This window comes from Erythrolamprus reginae, chromosome 9 (assembly GCF_031021105.1).
Source record: "Erythrolamprus reginae isolate rEryReg1 chromosome 9, rEryReg1.hap1, whole genome shotgun sequence".
In the NCBI taxonomy this organism is placed as follows: domain Eukaryota; kingdom Metazoa; phylum Chordata; class Lepidosauria; order Squamata; family Dipsadidae; genus Erythrolamprus; species Erythrolamprus reginae.
This window is the reverse complement of record NC_091958.1, coordinates 30,518,352-30,534,253: the sequence shown is the minus strand read 5'-3', so window position 1 is coordinate 30,534,253 and position 15,902 is coordinate 30,518,352. Positions and strand designations below refer to the sequence as shown.

Genomic DNA, 15,902 nt, shown 5'->3' with positions numbered 1-15,902 from the left:
TTGAAATTTCTGGTATTTGTACTGTTAACTCTGATAGCATGCCAAATTTCTTACAGGAATTCCCAGAGGTGTTTAGCCCCACCTTGGGATCGTATAAAGGGCCCCCTATCTCCTTTTCTATTGACCCCAAGGTTCCTCCTGTCCGGCTCAAACCACGCAGGGTACCCCTCCCACTCCTTCCCAAGCTTGACCTACAGCTAGATAAGCTCATAAGCCAGGGCATTTTAGTTCCTGTAGAGCAGGGGCCGTGGGAAACACCCATAGTCACGCCTCTTAAACCGGATGGCTCTTTGAGGGTTTGCGCTGACTATAAGTCAACGCTCAACAAAGCCCTCCAACCAGGGCAGCCATCAGGAATTTTGCGGCCCCATACAGCCTAAGTGTCTGCCCCCCCCCGTGCCATTTTAAAACTACTTTTTAAAAGTTTTTAAGAAGATGTTAGATAATCATCTGAAAATAGCTGTAAATAAAACCCGATGTTCCCAGAATTAACTTTATTCATAAGATTATGATAGCAACAACTTGACCTTAGTTTTACTGGAACTATAGAATAATCATATAATAACCGCTGATGTTACAGGCCGTATAACTATATAAAGAAGGAACTGTGAGGATAACAGTTCAAAAGGGACGGAGGTGGTGTTTGTTATGTTGTGTTGTTTTGTTGCTTGTCTTATAAAATGCAAATACAAAATTTAAACAAACAAATAAGTATATTGTAAAATGATAGATTATGTACTATCTTATTTTTTTAATGTTTACATAATAACTACTTTTTAAAAAAAAATCATCTGTCTGAAGTAGTGTAGGATTCCTGTCTAAGCAGGGGGTTGGACTAGAAGACCTCCAAGGTGCCTTCCCACTGTTATTCTATTCTAATTATCCAGGGGGTTGTGTAGTTATCAGTGGTATTAAAATAGGAGCTGTTAAAAAAAAAACCAAATACAATTTCATATTGCTTCACATCTCAATATCCTTTTCGATCTAGTTTTTACGCGCATCGGTGAACGCAGGTCTGAACGAGCCCGTGGTATCAAAGTTAATTTCAAAGTACACTGCTCAAAAAAAAGTGAAGGGAACACTTAAACAACACAATATAAACTCCAAGTTGTCAATCAGTGTTGCTTCCTAAGTGGACAGTTTGATTTCACAGAAGTTTGATTTACTTGGAGTTATATTGTGTTGTTTAAGTGTTTCCTTTATTTTTTTGAACAGTGTAGATCAGGGGTCCCCAAACTTTTTACACAGGGGGCTAGTTCACTGTCCCTCAGACTGTTGGAGGGCCGGACTATTAAAAAAACGTGTGAACAAATCTCTATGCACACTGCACATACCTTATTTAAAGTAAAAAACAAAATGGGAACAAATACAATATTTAATATTTATTCTTCCTCTTTCTCTCTCTCTCCCTTTCTCTCTGTCCTTCTGTCTTTCTAATTCTCTCTCTCTCTTTCTCTGTCCTCTCTTTCTCTTTCTTTCTCTCTTTCTTTATCTCTCTTCTCTCTTTCACTCACTCTTTGTATCTCTCCCTCTTTCTCTCTCCCTCTCTCTGTCTCCTGCTTTCTCTCTCTCTCTACCTTTCTATCTCTCTTCTTCCTTTCTCTCTCCCTCTCTATCTTTCCCTTTCTCTCCCCCCTCTCTCTTTCTTTCTCTCTCTCTTCTCTTTCTTTCTCTCTGTCCCTCTCTTTCTTTCTCTCTGTCCCTCTTTCTTTCACTCTGTCCCTCTCTTTCTTTCTCTCTGTCCTTCTCTTTCTTTCTCTCTGTCCCTCTCTTTCTTTCTCTCTGTCCCTCTCTTTCTTTCTTTCTCTGTCCATCTTTCTTTCTCTCTGTCCCTCTCTTTCTTTCTCTCTGTCCCTCTCTTTCTTTCTCTCTGTCCCTCTTTCTTTCACTCTGACCCTCTTTCTTTTTTCTCTGTCCCTCTCTTTCTTTCTCTCTGTCCCTCTCTTTCTCTCTGTCCCTCTTTCTTTCTCTCTGTCCCTCTCTTTCTTTCTTTCTCTCTGTCCCTCTCTTTCTTTCTCTCTGTCCCTCTTTCTCTTTGTCCCTCTTTCTTTCTCTCTGTCCCTCTCTTTCTTTCTCTCTGTCCCTCTCTTTCTTTCTCTCTGTCCCTCTCTTTCTTTCTCTGTCCCTTTCTTTCTCTCTGTCCCTCTCTTTCTTTCTCTCTGTCCCTCTCTTTCTTTCTTTCTCTCTGTCCCTCTTTCTTTCACTCTGTCCCTCTTTCTTTCTCTCTGTCCCTCTCTTTCTTTCTCTCTGTCCCTCTCTTTCTCTCTGTCCCTCTTTCTTTCTCTCTGTCCCTCTCTTTCTTTCTCTCTGTCCCTCTCTTTCTTTCTCTCTGTCCCTCTTTCTCTCTGTCCCTCTCTTTCTTTCTCTGTCCCTCTTTCTTTCTCTCTGTCCCTCTCTTGCTCCTGAGTGGGCCGGGCCGGAAGAGCCCGCGTGGAGCCCTCGCGACGCCTCACCTGGGTTTTTATACCGGAGGAAGGAAGGGAGGGAGGCATTCCTTCATGCACCCCCCCCTCGCCTTCCCCTCCCTGGCCTGGAGCTCCTCCCCTTTTTAATTGCTCCAGCTATCAAAAGGGCGGTTACCATCGGCTCCCCTGTCACCCGGGCGGCATTTCCTCCACGCCCCTAAACGAAGCGGGGGGTGGGGGGGCTGTCAAAAGCACAGACTCCCGGCCGCTTCCGAAGCGAAACTTTTTTTTCTCTTTTGTCTTGCTGGAAATTCCGGCGGCGATTCTCACCTGCTGCAAGTCCCCGGGACGCCTGGGCTGCAGGTTGCAAAGCTCCCCCCCCTACACTCTCGCTGCCCCTTGAATTCGGGTTTGAATAGGTCCGGCGTGTGGGCGTGCGTATGTGGGTGAAAATAAATATAAATCGTGGACGACGCATACCATCCGTAAGAATGAAAAGGGATATATAATATATATAATATATATAAATATTCTACCTATATGTGTAACATATTTTTTTCTAATAATGAAAAGGAAGGGAGACTAATCTATCTATCTCTCTGTCCATCTAGCTAGCTAGCTATCATCGCTCCATCCATCTCTCCCTCCCTCCTTCCATGCATCCATGCATCCATCCATCTATACATCCGGCAAGGGATATAGAAAAGGCTGGGACGCAGCGCGGAGCTCTCAAACGAAAGAGCCGCCGCGGTAGGGGAGTCAGTGGGAGCGGTGACTCACCAGGAGAAGACCCACGTGGCTCCTCTGGGGGCCTTGCGGAAGGCGGCGGCGGAAGCCCCCATGGCCGGCGCTGGGTGTGAGGGAGGATGCTTTCTGCGCAGGCGGAGGCCTACTCTCGCCGGAAGAGCTGCCCATCTAGCAGTCCCGCTGCCCCATTGGCCGGCAGGGGATGATGGGCAAGGGACGCCTCGGGGAAGGAGGGCAGGGCGGGAAGGGAAGGAGGGGGCTGGCGGGGGTTTAGGGAAGGGGAGCCGAGGCCAGCCTTGCAGCTCCTTGGCGGGAGGAGTCGAAAGCCACCAGGAGAAGACTGGGCTCAGCAGCAGAAGCGCCGGGCCCGCCCCCCCATTATTCAGGCTCTCTTCGGGGTTGGGGAGTTTTTGGCGGGCGCCGGGGCCCGGGCCCCCCCAATTTTCCAATTTGCCCGGGGCCCGGGACAGCAGTCCCAGTAATACCCGTCTATCAGCGGCCCTGCCTCCAACATCACCCTTACCCCATTCCAGTGGTACAACAGCTCCTTCACTCCCTGGGGGAAGGGAAAGTGTTCGCAAAAATCGATTTAGCCCAAGCTTACCAGCAACTCCCTGTCGATAAACCGACAGCACTCGCACAAACAATTGTCACCCACAGGGGTGCGTTTAAATGTACCAGATTACAATTTGGAGTAAGCATAGCCCCCGGGATTTTTCAAAGCATAATGGAACGTTTGTTGTCAGGAATTAAAAGGACCATTCCCTATTTTGATGACATTTTAATTTCAGGAGAAAACCAATCTCAACTCAACAAAAGAATAAGAGAAGTATTACATAGACTACAAGATAAAGGGCTAAGGATCAAACCTGACAAATGTGTGTGGGGAACCAGCAGTGTGGAATTCTTAGGATATAGAATCGATGGGGAAGGCATCCACCCCACTACTGAAAAATTAAAAGCCATCAGGGAAGCCCCAGAGCCTCAGAATAAAACAGAATTGCAGGCATTCTTAGGCCTTCTAAACTTTTACTCTGTTTTTTTAAAACAGAAGGCAACAGCAGCAGAGCCTCTACACCGGCTGCTTCAGAAAGGAACCCTTTGGACATGGGGGAGAACTGAGCACAAAGCCTTTTTACAAATAAAGCAGCTGTTAACTTCCACAAGTGTAGTAGTCCAGTATAGCACTTTGCTACCCGTCAGGCTTACGTGCGATGCGTCCCCATATGGCGTGGGAGGGGTCTTGGCACACGTTTTGCCGAATAATACAGAGGCCCCAATTGATTTCTTTTCCAGAACAATGACCAATACTGAGAGAAATTACAGCCAACTAGATAAGGAGGCTCTAGCGTTAGTGGCTGGGGTGAAGAAGTTTCATAACTATCTTTTTGGCAGGAGTTTTGAATTGGTTACTGACCACAAGCCTTTACTAGGCCTCTTAGCCCCTAACAAACCAACTCCCCCATTTATGTCTCCAACACTAATTAGATGGGCCTTGTTTCTCTCAGGGTACCAGTACGAGCTCATTCACAAAGGGGGTAAAACCATCAACCACGCAGATGGTCTTAGTAGGTGCCCAATGACAGAGTTAGTAGAGGACCCTGCCCCATCTGCTGATGTTTTAATGATAGAACTTGAAGATAACCCACTAACAACAACAAGGGAGGTGGCTGTGCACACGCAGCAAGACCCAATTTTGAAAAAGGTGGTAAACTGTGTACTCAAGGGGTGGCAAAATGACTCTGTAGAAACAAACTTAAGTGATTTTAAAACCAAAAGATTGGAATTGTCATATGTTAAAGGGTGCCTGTTGTGGGGTGATAGAGTAATCATTCCTGAAAGTCTAAAGACCAAAGTACTCACCATGCTACATGTGGGCCACCCTGGTATTGTCAGGATGAAGGGTCTAGCTAGGGGGCACTTATGGTGGCCAGGTCTGGATACTGATATTGAAAAGTGGGTAGCCAAGTGTGATCCATGCCAAGAGTCTCGGCCAAATCCTCCCAAAACAACTCCAGCTGAGTGGGAGCAACCTGCAGGGCCTTGGTCCAGGGTCCATATTGATTTTGCAGGGCCAGTGGGGTCACAATATTTCTTAATAGTGGTAGATGCATTTTCCAAGTGGGTTGAAATCATTGCAATGAATAACATAACCACTAGTGCTACAATTAAGGTTCTGCGCCATTTGTTTGCCACCCATGGCTGTCCTGACATCTTAGTGTCAGACAATGGGCCCCAATTGACAGCCAGGCAATTTGAATTATTTTTAGATAACTTGGGGATCAGACATGCTCTCATCTCGCCTTACTCGCCCTGGGCTAACGGGTTGGCAGAACGGTACGTTCGGGTTGCAAAAGAAGCATTGCGCAGGTCAGGCCCTGGAGATGTACAACAGCATCTGGACCAATTTTTGTTAACACAACATATTACACCAAATTCCCGCGCACACATAAGTCCTGCTGAAATACTAATGGGAAGGAAACTTAGATCCCCACTGGATAGATTACACCCAAGGTATTGTACTCATAATCCTATGTATGTAAATCCTGAAAGACAATTGTATTTGGGTCAAAGTATTTTTGCAAAGAATTTTGATGGGGGTTTGAATTGGATGAAGGGAACAATTGTACAACAAACTGCTCCTAAAACATATATTGTAAAATTGGAAGATGGTCGAATGTGGAAGCGGCACAGTGACCATGTACGAAAGCGCATTGAAACCTCCCCTGAGCAAACCGCTAAAACAGACTCTTCCACTCTAATAGACGGTAACGCGCAACCCGCTTTAATGGACATTCAAATGGACTTACTGAGCCAGGAAAGGTCCTCCAGCGACGCCGAGCCATCTTCGTCCTCAGAGGTCGGTGTTGTGCCTGCCCACTCGACTCAGCGGGCCGGAGCCCAAACTCGGCCCCAGCCGCACTGGGGAGGTACAGGCGAACCGACCTCCACCGTTGGAAGCGAGGACTTAAATGAACTGCGCAGGTCGGAGAGAACCCTGCGTAGACCGAGCAGATTGGAGGATTTCGTCACATGGCTTACTTGATTGATGTATTCTTGACTAAGGAGGGAGGGGTGTTGAATCCTATGTAAATAGTTGGTTCCATGAAAAAACGCTGTCTGTGCTGAAACAGGAAGTCGTGCCTGATGGGCTCAGACGCTGGCTGCTCTCTTTTGGCGGGAGCCGCAAATGTATAAAAGAGCGGCTACTCTCCAGGTTAAGCCAGACGTGTTCCCGCTGATTGTCACTTCCCTTTTAAGAGCTGAATAAAGGAAACGTCTTTACTTAAGCCTTTGTCTCTGGACTTTTCAGACCCCACATCCTATCAGACCTCCTTGCTATCAGACTCAGGTGTCAAATACAGTTGTCTAGGATACACTCGTCTCTCAATGCTCACAATCCGTGATCAACTGAGCAGGACGTGGACAGGCAACAACAAAGTTCAGTAATTTTGATCAATTTCGGAACTATTTATTTTCATTAGTCTCCATGGATATTACTGAGTTGGCGGTAACAGCCAAACATTGTTTTAGTAATCTGCAGATTGCTGATAATCAATTACTGGTTTTTTCGCTGTATCAGAAGAAACAGCAGAATGGATATTTCTGCTGCCCTGACTGGGTTATGGAAGCCGAAGAGCTGGAGCTTGGGGAAAAGAAAGAAAGACCTCTGCTGCTTTCCCTCTGTGCAGCCAAACGCAGAAGCTTTCTTCCCCCCAAGCTCCTGCTCCTTGGCTGTTGTGGGAGAGGGTTCCCTCGATTCTGGTCACTCTTTACCCAGCAGCTTCTGCCTATCCCGATTCTCCCCTTTGCTCTTTTTTGCCCTCCAGAGGGTTCAGGAAGCTTCCCTAAACCCTCCGGAGTGCAAAAAACAGCACAAACGCAAACCGGAAGTGTGTTTTCTCGAACGTCCGGTTTGCCCATTGGGAGATTTTTTTCATCTACCAGGCTTCAGTAAGGCCTGTGCGCATGCATGGGTGGCAGTGCAGGGCAGGGGGCACATGCAGGGGGGATGAAAGGGGTGTGGGCACATGCACGCATGCTGGCACACATACACACACACACACACACACACACCTTTTGGCATGTGAACAAAAACAAGTTTGCCATCATTGATCTAAGCCTAAGATGATTCATGTGCATCATTCATCATCTTGGGCATAAATAACTTAAAACTACATTGCCTTCGATCTGATCTAAATGTAGTTCATAAAATCATCTGCCACAATGTCCTACCTGTCAATGAAAACTTCAGCTACAACCACAGCAATACATAAGCACACAATAAATACAAACCTAATGTAAACCACTGCAAACTTGACTGCGGAAAACACGACTTCAGCACCAGAGTGATCAATGCCTGGAATGCACTGCCTGACTCTGGGGTTTCTTCCTCAAACCCCAAAAACTTTAACCTCAGACTGTGTACTGTGGACTTCACCCCTTTCCTAAGAGGTCTGTAAGGGGCGTGCATAAGCGCACCATCGTGCCTATCATGTCTGTCTTACTGCCCTATTGTACTCATTTACTTGTACTTACTTTGCCTATGTTTATATTTATATGCCTGCTATCCAGTGGAGGGCTACCAAATTTTTTACTACCACACTGTGGCTATGGCTTATGCAGGATGTCCTGCATTTTCTTTCAACTTCTTTCAGTGCAAATTGGGGGCTCTGGGGGGGCTCCATTTTCGCTACCCCCCTGTGCCCCCCCCCCGTCCGGGCAGCAGCCCACCCACATGTTTGACAAACAAACAAATAAATAAAATAAATAAAACATTGTTATAATGCCCACGCATTCCAGAGCTGGCTGCAGATGCAGTCAAAAAGTCTGAAATGATATGGGGAAGTAGTGTCAATCCACAAAGGAAATGGAAGTTGCAAAGAGAGCAAAATGAAGCCAAAAAAGAAATTCAAATGAAATAACCAAAGTCCTAAAACCGAGATTGAAAGTGTGATGAAACAGCAAGAAGTTGTTCAGGTCCAGGGAGTTGCCAGGAGTCGAGACTGACTTCAAAAAAACAGAAATCAGCTATATTCCCCTCAGGTAGAATGAATTCCGCTGCTGACCATAATGTTACATTTTTAGATTGTTGATGGAAGTTTTTATATGTTTCTATATTGGTTTCTTTAACTGTGTTTATTATTACCAGTTGTGAGCCACTCAGATGTACTTAGATTGCAAAACCTCCCATAAGAAAACAGAGAGGAAGTTATACATTCCTGACAGACCAAAGGATGATGCTGATGCTGCTTGAGACCACCCCTCCCCTTCCCTCCCCACCCCTCTCTCACACACACACAACCAAGATTAGAGAACACCAAGGACTCCACAGTTCAACCCTGAGCTATAAAATTTCTCTTCCAATAAAGGAGAATTTGTGTAGTTCAGGGTTGAAATAGGGCTCTCTGGGTGTTACGTATGTACATATGTATATGCAAATGTTGGTTATGTAAATATGATTTTGTAAATAGAGTGTATATGCATGCCGGCTGCGGATTGACTAAGACGCAGCCGGGAAATTCAAGAGGCTGCCTCTACAGGGAAAACTTTTAAAAGGGAGAACGCAGCGGATTCCTAATAAACACGAATCAGACTACAATGTGTCCCTCATTATTCCGAACTTAACACTGGGCTCGATTGTTTTTTAGCCAATGTTTCATGATCCACCTAGGTAACATCACCAGTGCCAGAAGGGAGTGGGGTTTGTGGCGAGGAGGAGGAGGAGGTGGAGGAGGAGGAGCAAATAATCAAACCCAGAGAGCACCAAGGACTCCTCAGTTACAGACATACTGGTTAAACAGTTTTACTTATTGGTTCTCCCGTCTGCAGCTCTCTCGCGCTCTTTCCGGCCGCCCAAGCTCATTCTCACATACCACCCCCTCAGTGACAATGAGTTGAAATTCAGACCCAGCTTCCCTGTCTTGGACTACAGCACTTTCATTTTAAGCTTTCAACGGGCTGTTGTGTTTCTGCTTCCCATTCAGGTTCCACAGGGAAGCCACAACTGCCAAGTTCTGGGTCCTTTTCTGTCATTCAAAGGCCTCTATTTTTGAACCTATCAGAAGGGTCAGATGCGACATTGAATTGCAGAGTGGAAGGCAACGTTTCTTCAAGGTGGTATGTAAACTGGAAGAAGATGGAGAAAAAAGAAAAGATCCTCAAAAATTCATCCCGGATTTTGGTCATTAATAATACAATGAACAAATCCAGCATTTTAATTCTTAACTCGACTGTTGCTGCTGACTCTGGAATCTATCATTGTGAAATTTGTGATTCAGGATATTTGAAAAGTGGGAGCACAAATGTGACAATCTGGGGTAAATATACTTGTTTTATTTATTTATTTATTTATTTATTTATTTATTTATTTATTTATTCATTCATTCATTCATTCATTCATTCATTCATGCATGCATGCATGCATGCATGGGAACCTTAAATTCATTTTGCTGTTGTCCATTCTATGAAAATGTAGCAGTTCAGCTAGATTTGGGAGAGGGTCTAACTCAGAGGTCTTCAAACTTGGCAACATTAAATCTTGTGGTCTTCCACCCCCAGAGATCCACAAATCTTAAAGTTGCCAAGTTGGGTGCAATAGGCTGACTCTGTAAATGACTGTAAAGCACTGTGAAACAGTATGTAAGTCTAAGGGCTATTGCCCTTCCTTCCTTCCTTCCTTCCTTCCTTCCCTCCCTCCCTCCCTCCCTCCCTCCCTCCTTCCATGATGTCCAGAGGTTAGAATGCATGATGACTCTTCCCACTGCCAAGAGTTTGATCCTGACCAGATCAAGATTTACTCTTCTGGGGTCAGTAAAATGAGAAGCCAGATTGTTGGGATTCTGTAAACCACTTTGAGAGGGCTGTAAAACCCTGTGAAGCAGTATATAAGTCTAAGTGCTGTTGCTATTGCTATTCCTGTCCAGTTGCCAACAGGGAGTCCTTAGACATTATGCCACACATAAAAAGAATGAAGGTTTGAACAAATCATACCATAACCTATAGATCAAGAAAACTACCCAGGTGGATCCATCTGTATCATTGGAAGGTATATTAACCTCCAAGCCTTGATCTCTTTTCTCTCTCTCTCTCTCTGTGAGTGTATGTATACACACATGCATACATAATCTTTTATATGTATCTATGTGTGTGTGTGTATGCATATTTAACACTGCAATGATTTACTTAACAAATGTGTCAAGAAAAGTCATAAATGGTACAAAACCTACTTAAAAATATCTTACTTAGCAATGGAAATTTTGGGGTCAATCCCTTACACATAAAACATACATTCTGGGAACTGTTAAGGAGGAACATCTCTTGGAATATCTCCAGGACCGCCTTCTGCCGCACGAATCCCAGCGACCAGTTAGGTCCCACAGAGTTGGCCTTCTCCGAGTCCCGTTGACAAAACAATGTTGTCTGGTGGGACCCAGGGGAAGAGCCTTCTCTGTGGCGGCCCCGACCCTCTGGAACCAGTTCCCCCCGGAGATTAGGATTGCCTCCACCCTCCTTGCCTTTCACAAACTCCTCAAAACCAGCCTCTGCCGTCAGGCATGGGGAAATTGATTCCCCTGGGCCGTTCCATTTTATGTATGGATTTGTATGAGATGTATGATTGTTTTTATATTGAGGGTTTTAACTATTGGATTTGTACTGTTTTGTTGTTGTGAGCCGCTCTGAGTCTCCGGAGAGGGGCGGCATACAAATCTAATAAATAATAATAATAATAATAATAATAATAATAATAACTGTTGTTGCCCCCTTCAATCAGCTGATTGAAGCTGCAGGCAGGTCCACATGCTAAAATGAAAGTGAAGCTAAAGCTGAAAGGAGGCAAATTGCTAGGAGAGGCAGAGAATAATAGATACTTCCAGAAAGCCACATCAATTTCAACAGCATCTGTACAACTATAATCTGAAATGTAGCAATGTCCTGTTTAATATTAAGATAAGGCAGCTGAGTTAAACCCTGACTTAGTCATGTTTGGAGTAGATCTATTTAAATAATTGGAAGAAATTAGTGTGATTATATTTAAGATAACTTTCTGACATTAATATACTGCCATAATGAACATTTCTCTAATTCTTTCTATGGATCAGGCACACACATGCACACAAATAGACAATAACAGTGCATATCATCTGTACCGTTTGCTGTTTGCTGGGAGGCAGATTTTTTCCCCTTGTTTTCCTCCCCCAAAACTAAGGTGCATCTTATATTCTGAAAATATACAGAATATTTATACTCCAAAGAAGATAGATAGATAGATAGATAGATAGATGTACATAATTAAATGCACACACACACACACATATGTGTGTGTGTGTATATATATATATATATATATATATATATATATATATATATATATATATATACACACACACACATACAGAGAGAGAGAGAGAGAGAGAGAGAGAGAGAGAGAGAGAGAGAGAGAGAGAGAGAGAGATACACTAGACAGTGATGGTGAACTTTTTTTCCCCTCGGGTGCCAAAAGAGCATGCATGTGCGCTATCACACATGTGTGAGTGCCCACAACCATAATTCAATGCCTGGAGAGGGCAAAAACAGCTTCCCCTGACTCCCCAGAGGCCCTCTGGAAGCCGGAAATGGCCTGTCTCCCAACTTCTGGTGGGCCCAGTAGTTTATTCAAGTTTCAAGTTTTATTGGATTTATATGCCGCCCTTCTCCAAAAATTCGGGGCGGCTAACAGCAATCATAGACAATATACAATTATAATCCAATACTAAAAGCAAATTAAAACCCCTTAATATAGAAAACCAAACACACATACAAACATACCATTCATACGATTGTAACGGCCTAGGGGGGAGAAGAAATCTTAATTCCCCCATGCCTGGTGGCAGAGGTGGGTTTTAAGTAGTTTACGAAAGGCAAGGAGGGTGGGACCAATTCTAATCTCTGGGGGGAGTTGGTTCCAGAGGGCCGGGGCCGCCACAGAGAAGGCTCTTCCCCTGGCTCCCGCCAAGCAACATTGTTTAGTTGACGGGACCCGGAGAAGGCCCACTCTGTGGGACCTAACTGGTCGCTGGGATTCGTGCGGCAGAAGGCGGTCCCTGAGGTAATCTGGTCCGGTGCCATGAAGGGCTTTATAGGTCATAACCAACACTTTGAATTGTGACCGGAAACTGATCGGCAACCAATGCAGACTGCGGAGTGTTGGTGTGACATGGGCATATTTAGAGGAGCCCATGATTGCTCTCGCAGCTGCATTCTGCATGATCTGAAGTTTCCGAACACTTTTCAAGGGTAGCCCCATGTAGAGAGCGTTACAGTAGTCGAGCCTCGAGGTGATGAGGGCATGAGTAATTGTGAGCAGTGACTCCCAGTCCAAATAGGGTCGCAACTGATGCACCAGGCGAACCTGGGTGAATGCCCCCCTCACCACAGCTGAAAGATGTTTCTCTAATGTAAGCTGTGGATCGAGGAGGACGCCCAAGTTGCGAACCCTCTCTGAGGGGGTCAATGATTCTCCCCCCAGGGTAATGGACGGACAGATGGAATTGTCCTTGGGAGGCAAGACCCACAGCCACTCCGTCTTGTCTGGGTTGAGTTTGAGTTTGTTGACACCCATCCAGGCCCCAACAGCCTCCAGGCACCGGCACATCACTTCCACTGCTTCACTGACTGGACATGGGGTGGAGATTTATAACTGGGTATCATTGGCATATTGATGATACCTCACCCCATGCCCTTGGATGATCTCACCCAGTGGTTTCATGTAGATATTAAATAGCAGGGGGGAGAGGACCGACCCCTGAGGTACCCCACAAGGGAGAAACCTAGAGGTCGACCTCTGACCCCCCACTAACACCGACTGCGACCGGCCGGAGAGGTAGGAGGAGAACCACTGAAGAACAGTGCCTCCCACTCCCAACCCCTTCAGCCGGCGCAGAAGGATACCATGGTCGATGGTATCGAAAGCTGCTGAGAGGTCAAGAAGCACCAGGACAGAGGACAAGCCCCTGTCCCGGGCCCGCCAGAGATCGTCCATCAACGCGACCAAAGCAGTTTCCATGCTATAGCTGGGCCTGAATCCAGACTGCTGAGGACCTAGATAATCGTCTTCTTCCAAGGACCACTGGAGTTGGAGCGCCATCACCTTCTCAACAACCTTCCCCATAAAGGGAAGGTTGGAGACTGGATGGTAGTTATTGAGCACAGCTGGGTCCAGGGAAGGCTTCTTGAGGAGGGGGCGCACAAGTGCCTCCTTATAAAGGGCCGGAAAGGACCCCCTCCCCAAGGAGGCATTGACGATCTCCTGGTCCCAGCTCCGTGTCACCTCTCGACTGGCCGAAACCCACCAAGAGGGACACGGATCCAGTAAACAGGTGGTGGAACTCACAGCTCCAATGGCCTTGTCCACTTCATCAGGTGTCACCAAGTCAAACTCCACCCAGACAGATGGACAAAGACGTTTAGCCCCAGTCACCTCGACTGACTCGTTGTCAGTCGACTCTGTTTTACAATTGGAGTCGAAGTCCGCTCGGATCCGAGCAATTTTATCAGCGAAAAACGTGTTAAAATCCTCGGCACTACTCTGCAAGGGCTCCCCAACTCCCCCCTGATTAAGAAGGGAGCAGGTTACCCTAAACAGAGCGGCCGGGCGGGATTCCGCTGATGCAATCAAGGCAGCATGATATGCGCATCTTGCCGTCTTGAGCACCACTTTGTAAAAGTCTTAATATGAGCTCTTAAAAGTGTTCAATCGGATTCGGACTTACTCTTCCTCCATCGCTTCTCTAGACGTCTCTTCTGGAGTTTCAACTCCTGGAGCTCCTCGTTGAACCATGGAGCTCCATGGGGTCTAGCGCCACGGAGAGGTCGCAGCGGCGCAATTCGGTCAAGGGCCTCCGCTGCTGCCTTGTTCCAGGCCTCAGCCAGAGACTCTGCCGAACTGTGGACAAGTGTATCTGGAAGAACCCCAAGCGTCTTCTGAAAACCTTCGGGATCCATCAGACGCCTGGGGCGGAACAACTTAATTGGTTCTGCCTCCCTGCAGGGGAGGATTGGAGCCAGGAAGTCAAGCCGCAGTAGGAAATGCTCTGACCATGACAAAGGCAACACTTCTAAGCCCCTTAGTCTCAGACCATTACTCAGTTGTTCAGAGAGGAATACCATGTCGGGTGCGTGCCCCCCCTCATGAGTCGGACCCTGTACTACTTGGGTCAGGTCCATGGCTGCCATGGTGGCCATGAACTCCTGTGCCAGTCCAGAGGATTCGCCAAGTGACGGAAGGTTGAGGTCCCCCAAGACAATAAGTCTATGGAACCCCACTGCCAGCCCGGCTACCTCCTCGAGTAGCACAGGCAGGGCTTGTGCCACACAGCTGGGAGGCAGGTACGTGAGAAACAAGCCCACCTGAACCCCTAAGTCCAACTTCACCAGGAAGGACTCGCAACCCGCAATCTCCGGAGCAACGAGTCTATGCAGGCAAAGGCTCTCCCTGGCTATAATAGCCACTCCTCCCCCCCTTCCCCGGGGTCGAGGTTGATGCCATATCTGAAACCCGGCTGGGCAAATTTCAGAGAGAGGAACTCCTCCCTCTGGGCCCAGCCAGGTTTCAGTTACACATGCCAGGTCGGCCTCCTCATCCAGGAGCTTTATTTACCACCGACCTGGCATTGAGTAGCAGCAACCTGAGCCCATGGCCAGACTTACACTCGTCACCAGTATTCTGGGTTGAGCTCACGGAGCCGGAACAAGGGATCGTTATTAAGCAACAATCCCTCCTTCCCCTGGAATGGCTAGCTCCATGACTCCCGCCATATCTGCCTCTACCCAGCAACACTGAAATATCCTGACCCTTTGTCACCCCAGAGATAGATGTCCCTCCCCCTCCTGCCTCTCCAGCGCCAGGTAGGCCAAATATATTATTCACATCGTTCCCATTCATCTCACCCATACTGTGACCCCACCCATCCCATCCATACCAATCATTCGCTCCATACACACTACACCCACCCCAATTATCCATCACTAAAACACCCCCCCAATAATTTAGTTAAAATATGAATCAATTTATAGTTAAAAATACTAAGATTAAAAATACTAATAAAAAGATAATAGATATAAATAGAAAAAATAGAATATATAAAATATAGGTAATAATACAGCAATTCAGTTAGTTAAAATAGATCCAGTCAGCAGCAAATGACAAAAGAGCCAAAGTCTCAGGTGGTAGAGTCAAAGATTTGTCAGAGTCAAGAGTCATTCTATATCTCCCCCCCTCCTCAAAGAAGGGGGGGGGGGTAGAATGTCCTTATCCCAAGTATGCTGGTTGTTAAATTAATTTCCCTGTCTCTCGAACTCCTTGATGTCGATGTTTCCAGATCTTCCTTCTCTCTTGTCCCATCCACTCTTACAGTACCTCCAGACCTTCAGACATTCAGCGCCTCCATGCAGCCACAGTATGTTCCTTTGATGGTCATAATAGTATACTCCTCCTTGGCCTCTTTGTTTTCCCATAGTCCTCTGTCTCCTCTCTCTCCTCCTGCAGCTCCCCACCTGGCTGGTCTTCTGATGCCGAACACCCCCACTATTCGGTGTTCCCACGTCTCAGGACAGTTTAGTGTGTCTGGTGGGTCTGGCTGTTTCAATTTGGCTGGCTCGATAGTTCAGCTCAGCCTCTCAGCCTCTAAAAGTCGTAGCTCAGCAAAGGAAAAGAAGAGAAAAGGGCTGCAGTTTCGGTCTAATTGGCGGCCACCATTTTCCACGTCCCAG

The 15,902-nt window shown here is 46.5% G+C and overlaps 1 protein-coding gene across 1 annotated transcript in view; it reads left to right on the top strand.

The window, feature by feature from the left end:
• LOC139172047 (tyrosine-protein phosphatase non-receptor type substrate 1-like) overlaps nt 1-15,902 on the top strand; it is a 54,688-nt gene that overhangs the window by 11,747 nt on the left and 27,039 nt on the right. Inside the window, exon 3 of the mRNA XM_070760710.1 lies at nt 9,140-9,472. Within this exon, the coding sequence (XP_070616811.1) occupies nt 9,140-9,472 (333 nt within the window). The remainder of the gene's footprint in view (nt 1-9,139; nt 9,473-15,902) is intronic.